Source organism: Phaseolus vulgaris, chromosome 9 (genome assembly GCF_051622355.1).
Source record: "Phaseolus vulgaris cultivar YP4 chromosome 9, ASM5162235v1, whole genome shotgun sequence".
Taxonomy (NCBI): domain Eukaryota; kingdom Viridiplantae; phylum Streptophyta; class Magnoliopsida; order Fabales; family Fabaceae; genus Phaseolus; species Phaseolus vulgaris.
The window spans coordinates 36,075,112-36,082,268 of NC_143506.1; the positions used below are offsets into that span (position 1 = coordinate 36,075,112).

General features: G+C 30.1%; 1 protein-coding gene across 1 annotated transcript; it reads right to left on the bottom strand.

Annotated features, from left to right (window-relative positions):
* Window positions 1–4,686: 4,686 nt before the first annotated feature.
* LOC137821153 (protein NEGATIVE GRAVITROPIC RESPONSE OF ROOTS) lies at window positions 4,687–6,715 on the bottom strand. Its single transcript, XM_068625615.2, has 5 exons — window positions 6,577–6,715; window positions 6,420–6,495; window positions 5,404–5,954; window positions 5,128–5,323; window positions 4,687–5,010 (listed from the first exon to the last, which is right to left on the bottom strand). Exons 1-5 carry the CDS (start codon window positions 6,580–6,582, stop codon window positions 4,991–4,993), a joined length of 849 nt encoding a protein of 282 aa, XP_068481716.1. The 5' UTR covers window positions 6,583–6,715; the 3' UTR covers window positions 4,687–4,990.
* Between the last annotated feature and the right edge of the window lie 442 nt (window positions 6,716–7,157).

The following is a 7,157-nucleotide window of genomic DNA, read 5'->3' on the forward strand; positions in this document are numbered from 1 at the left end:
ATGTGTTTTGTTCTTCTATTGCAGACTAGTTTTTTCCATAGCAATGGTTGATTTATTACCACAACGAATAATGACAAAGCTTTATTTTTCACCAAAATATTTAAGTATTTTCTTCAACAAAATTGCTTGTTGGGTTGCTAAACCAGTCGAAATATATTTAGTCTCTGAAAAAAATTGAGACACAGATTGTTACTTCTTTGTACACTATGAAAATACTTTAAAGCCAAGTGAAAAAACATGTCCAAAAGTGTTTTTCATATTATCCATGCATCTTGTCCAATCATTATCACACAAACCAATTAACATTGCTTTAGTTTTGTTGACATATTTTATCCCATTGCTCAAGGTGCTTTGAATGTATCTTAACACCCTTTTTGTTGCACCTAAATGGATAGAGTAAACTTATTGCAAACATGATATTGGGCCTTGAATTAGTAAGATAAAATAAATTACCCAGTAGGCTTCTATAGTTGTTACCATCAACTTTCCTTCCTCCATCTTCTTTCTTCAACTTTTCATTCATAACCAACAATGTATAAGATGGATTACACCCAAACATCCTAAATTTTTTCAATATTTTCTCAGCATATTTTGACAAACAAAGACTCCAACATTATCTTGATGAATTTATAATCCAAGAAAATGATGCAACAAATCTAAATTGTTCATCTCATATCTCTCCATCATTTTAATTCTAAAATCTTCAGTCATCTCTAAGTTGTTTCCAATAAAGTCTAAGTCATTCATATACAATGCAACACTTAAGATATTAGTCATACCTCGTTGTTTGGCATATAAGGTAGGCTCATTCTTGCTATTATTAAAACTTTTCTCTATGAAATAGTTGTCAATGTTGATATACCATACTCTTCGAGCTTGTTTCAATTCATAAAGGGTTTTCTTTAGTTTATAAACATTCTCTTCTCTTCTTGGCATTCAATAAAAAAGTCTTGAGGTTATTAAACATATACATCTTCTTTCAATTCATCATTCAAGAATGATGACTACATATCCAACTGAAATAATTTCCAACTTTTGAGTTGCAAGGGAAATTAAAGCTCTAATTGTGCCTAAATGCTATACTTTGCACACCCATTTCAAGTCAATAGGTTCTTTGTCATTTGGCTTCTTAGTCAACATTCATGTTTTGTTCTTTTCAATTACTTCTTGCATAGCCTTACTCCAAGCTTCTTCTTTAATTACCTTTTCAAAGCTTTCTAGTTCTTCAAAAGAATAATTTTAGGAGTTGAGCTTGAAGATGAGGAACTCGAATTAAAAGATTTGATGAGGGTGAAGAACTTGATGTGCTTGGAAGTAATTCCACATTTTCACATTCATCATTCTCGTTATTGAACTCTACTACAAAATTGAAATTATTTTTTGCTTTAACTTTTCTTCTTACCAATTCCATGAAGTCTTCTTATTAAATATCACAACTTCACTAAGATGGTTGATCGAAGATTTTCTTCTACTCCATGCTTCAAATGGTGTCATGTTCCAAACTACTTTTCTTGGACATTTATTCAACAAGTAGAATTTATGATCTCCAACACAATTTGTTTCTTCCTTTAAGATACATCATTTTGTTGAGGTGTATAAGCAACTATCAATTGTCCTTTTACTCCTTCATCTTCACAAAATTTTCTAAATTATTGGAGAGATACTCTTTTCCCCTATCACTTCTCTAAGTGCCACTTTGTTTCTCAAAAAGTGCTTTAAACATTTTAAATACATTAAATATTCAAAAAATTTACTCATAAAATAAACTCATGTCCCATGCGAGTGAAGTCATCAATAAATAAAAAAGTACATATTTTGACTATAAAAAAGGGTATTCATTAGACTAGATAAATTTGTTTGCACCAATTCTAACATTCCTTTGACTCTCCTTGGTCCTTCCTTTAAGAATGGTATGTTGATGATGTTTGCCAAACATGTATCCTTCGCACATTTTATTTTTATTCTCAATCTTTGGTAGGCCAAACACCATATTCTTTTGAGAAAGCAACATAAAACTATGGTAATTTAATTGCCCTAGCCTCTTGTGTCATAGACAAGAGTCACCTTCTTCACTTGCCATCAAGTTGAGTTTTCTCTCATAATTAAGAGTGGGTATAAAACTTATGCTTTTTGTCATTTTCACCACAACAACAAATTTTTCTTTTAAATGAAAAGATTCTGAATTTCTCGATTCTCAGTGAAAAACAATAATTAAGCATTTCTTTGAGAGCCTCTCCATATTTATCACAATCAAGACAGGTTCCTCCATAAAAACAAATGTTGTTACACGGAAATCATTAAATAAAAGCTAATTTTAGAAACTAAAATAATTAGTTATTACATTGACTAAACTAGAGACCATTTTATAACCTAAAAAAATTATTGTTATCTAAAGTAATTATTATTAATAAAAGATTATAAAGTAGTTTTTAAATTGATATCTAACTGTTAGCTACCAAAGTTTTAGATATTAACTACTTTATCAGCTCTGTCTTATAGCAAAATTGACATTTTATCTTTAACAAGTTTAACATCCAGTTATAAACAAATATGAATTCGGGTTCAATTTTCGTTTCAATTTTCAGATCCGTTGATAATTCAATAATTTTTTTTTATGTTTATTAATAATAAAAACTAATTTAAATACCAAAAATATCTATTTTAGTTAATATAAAAATTAATTATTTTTTATTTATAAAATTGATTTTTTTTTAATAATTTTCCACTAATGCATACCAATCAATTATCTATATTAAAAGAAGAGTCTTAATGATATTAATAAGAAGTGTTAATGATGTTAATAAGAAGTGACACATTAGAATTAGAAGTTGTTCAAAACAAATGATAGAACATTCCCTTATATTTTTCCTTCCTTAGTATTCCTTAACAAAAAGTACTAAAATAAATAAGTAAAGTGTCTTTGTTAGAAATCTTAAAAAAAATCATTTATAAATTGGAATATATTTAAGTGTATGACTTGGTGTAGCAACTAAATGTTCTAGCATAGCAGCATTGGCTATAATAATATATGCGGAACTCACACCTAATAACCATATATTCTCTTACAAACAATTTAACAAAATGAAGCTGACATGTTTCTAACATTTTGATAATATGCATATAACTATATTGCAGCTAGAGAAAATAGTGAATATTTATCGAAATTTTTACGACTCAATTATGGATTTATATTTTTTCCCTTGCCATAAAGTAGGAGGAAAATGTGATTACGTTGTGCCTATTTCTTATTTTTTAAAACTAAACCATTTTTATTACGTTTTTTTTTTAGTTTTTTCTTCCAAAGCTAATGTAAATATAGTTTCAAATGACTAAATTAGAAGTTTATTCGCTAGGGAAAAATTGTTTATATATCAATTTGTTTTAACGAATGGTCACAAGCAACTCAGTCTTATTCATACTTGCAATGTGTCATTTTGTTACTTACATGTAATTTCTTAATCTTGTTTTTTCTTATATATTTAAGTAATCACCATTTTAATTTTAAAAAAAATATAAACTACTGACTTAACCCAATATGTACACTACAATAAAAATCATGAAATAAAAATCAATTTTATATAAATAAATAAATAGTTTTTATAATGACTAAATTAGAGACCATTTTAGATACTAAAATTTTTTTGTTTCTAAATTAGTTTATATTATTGTTAAATGGTTTCTAAATTGGTATCTAATTAGCAACAAAGGTTTTTGCTACTAGATTTAAAACTTTGGTAACTAATTAGATATCAATTTAGAAACTATTTAACAATAATAGAAACTAATTTAGAAACCAAAATTTTTTTAGTTTCTAAAATGATCTCTAATTTAGTCACTATAACAACTAATTATTTTTTGTCTCTAAAATTGATTTTTATTTCATGATTTTGTTGTAGTGGTAATATCGCGTTTAGTTTATTAAAAAAACACTTTTGATATTAAATATTCTATCAAAGGTATTACTTATTATTTTTAAAAGAAAATTATGTTTATTTATTTATTTATTTATTTCAATACTAATAAAATTTAAATAAACTTATGTGAGATATCAAATATCATTCCAACTCAAAAAATTAAAAAAAAAGTTTATATATTTCTCTCCTTATATGTTGATAATCTTACTTATTTTCATTTCATGTATAATTTCTAAATCATACTTGAATTCTTAAATGAACAATGTGAAAAATAAGTTGAATTTTGTACCAAAAAAAGAGTTTAAACCATATATATGCATCCTTAACACCAATGAGATCCAAAAAAAATCAGGAAAAAAGTATATATTGATTGATTACTAATATTCCCTCTCATTTTTTTCTATCATTAAACCTGAATTCAAGAAATCAAACCAAGGACTTATTTAATAAGTTTATTTATATTTAAGATCATTTAGTATTCCCATTTTTTTTTTCTTATAATTGAGTCTAGAGTATTCCGACAACATTAGTGCTGCCTAAATCCTCAGCCTGCTAGGTTGGAAAATAATGCCAACAGAGAAATTATATGATCTAAAATTACCATGGCCCAACTCATTTTTATTCTTTATTATTATTTTTAAATTATTTTTTTTAACTATATGTCAGGTTTCGATTGATCCACATTATTAACATGTGGTGGTGACGCACAACCAACCATGCAATAATGTATCGTTCATTCACAGTTACACTAAAACCTTCAAAGCTGAAAAAGAGAAGAAAAAAAGCTTGTTATATTGTTAAATTAATCACACTTTATTAAAAATACAGAAGTTAAGATCTCATCTCCTATAAGAAACTGGATAATGCTCTTTGACATTCATTGGCTACATTAAAGCTGTAAAACATACAACTTTTCCAGATTCTTCTTCCTCTTTGTCAGCTTTCCTTGGCATGATTCATACATCCAAATGAATAGGAACACTACTTCATCTTCCATGCTGCTTATGCTACTAGCTTCCATGTGAAGAGTTCAGCATGCATAATCAGAATGGTTCCAGTACAGGAGAAGAGGCCAATCATATCTCAAGAACAATATCTGCTTGAGAAAAAAAAATTAGTATATCATGTAAAGCAACTAAGGCATGATTACATGAACTTAGGCACTGAGTAAAATGTAATAATGTAAATAAACTATTCAATGTTTAGAGCATACATTCAGAATCAGTCTTGACCCATTTACTTCCATTTTCTGAAATAGTAGCATGTTCCTCTTCATCATCACCATCATAATTGTCCTCATCATCATCAGAGTGAGAAATTGGTGTGGCTTCAAGGTACTTCTTTATGAACGGTGTAGTTGAACATGAACCTTGGGGATATATCTTTTTGTGAAGTATTGCCCTCAAAATCTGTGATCACAGACAGAGTAATGAGAATTTAAAAAAATTTGAAGGAGTGATTAAGCTGATTTGCTTAGTTTCTCATCTACCTTCTCCATTCTGGACTCAGTGGAAAGTGGATCTTTGAACAAAGGGGTGGGTTGAAAACCACTTTTGCAAGCAAGGATCTTCTTAAGAAGAAAAGAGAGTGATTTCTTGCCAACACCTCTCTTACTGCTATTGTCCAAACAACAATCTTTTCCTCTGCTGAATATTATACTCTTGCTTGGGTAGAAATTACCACGGTTGGCATTGGAGCCATCAGAAAGAGACTCATTTTCTTTACCTTCAGAATCCAACCTTGAATGCTCACTGTTCAAACATTCCTTGATCAGATCATTGGTGTGCTCTTCTTGTTCACCTCCCAAATTTGGCTCCACTCTCCCCTTAAAGAATATGCTGAACTCATTCTGAAGATTTGCAACTTCTTCCAGCGTGATCTCTTGTGTACAATCCTTGAAGGAAGATGAGTCCTCCGCAGTGTTGTTACTCCTTCCACCCGAATCTTCTCTAATGGTGTTGCTCCCAAACGTTCCAATTGCAAGGAGTGCTTGAGGCCAGTCACTGAACTCTTGTTTGCAAGGTTCATGCTTCAAGTAATCTGAAGGAGGAAAATCAATCATCAAACTCACTCCATGATAGAACACAAGGTAAATATAAAGCTGCAAACACAAAGTTAATATTTTTCAACTGAATCATTATTATTATTTTCTTAGTGTTACTTTTTCTTGTACCCTTTTTGATAAATTAAACAGTATAATAACTGCAGCATATAATTCACTCTACCTAATCAACCTCAAGTAGCATAGTTTCTTTTCCTGTAGAATAAACAATGGTTTACTCAACAGTACACAAGTAGACACCACCAAACCATAATTCTGTGAACATTATTTTGTTGTTCTTAACTCTGTACAGAATAGTGTTTTATCACTATGTGCATCTAGAAACAAAGCTCATAGCTAGCCAACGTCACAATCAGCACAGAGTATATCAAACCATGTAAAAACTGTGGCAAAAATGATCCTCTCACTGGAGAATGATGAGAGCAAGGAAAAAAAATGCTTACGGGTAGCTGAAATCGACAAAGTACGTTTGTTTTTTCCATTGCTCCCACTGATCCTGTTTTGCATCCACTCAAAAATCTGCAAAGGAAGACATGATCATGATGCATGGTAGTTGGCAATGAAGAATAACGTGAACAAGAGAAAGCAAGTTTTTCTTACCTTCATTTTGGTGAATCAACTTTAAAGATCCTTAGGGTAAAATATATAGAAAATTTTGAAAGATGCAGAATGAAGAATGCAGAGTGTGCTAAGCAAAGTCCAGCAAGTGGTGAGCTGCAAAAGGATGTAAAGTTTAAATACAGTTGCTAAGTTGTGGTTCAAGTTCCCAAACAGTGACTTTCGCAACCTCTTGATTTCTCTAAGTTGTCTTTTTATCAACCCTTTTCCCAACCATAGTTTTTTTATTTTCTTGTCTCCTTTGCTACCTGATTTTTTATGGAGAAAAAAATAAACAAATGTGGCCAAATCGATTAGGGAAACTCGATTTCTGATGAAGGATCTAAAACCTTCACGAATATTACGTGGCATCCAAATATTGGAGTGTTCATCATTTTCATACCATATCCATGGCAATGTAAGGTGGTCTTCTTTCTACCTTTCTATTTTACTGTGGGTTTAGAGGTCTAAGGAAGGCACCAGGACACCAAACTGTGGGTTCAACGTGGCAAGTTTTGTTTTAGGCAGAGGGTTAATGGAGGATTAAGAGATCAAAACTATCTTAATTTTAGTGTTTTAAGACT

Excerpts from the sequence above, each read along its gene's own strand:
- LOC137821153 (XM_068625615.2), bottom strand. Across the intron at positions 5,955-6,419 it reads TTTGTCGATTTCAGCTACCC|ATTACTTGAAGCATGAACCT; the intron begins GTAAGCATTTTT and ends TTCCTCCTTCAG. Across the intron at positions 5,011-5,127 it reads GGTCAAGACTGATTCTGAAT|ATATTGTTCTTGAGATATGA; the intron begins GTATGCTCTAAA and ends TTTCTCAAGCAG.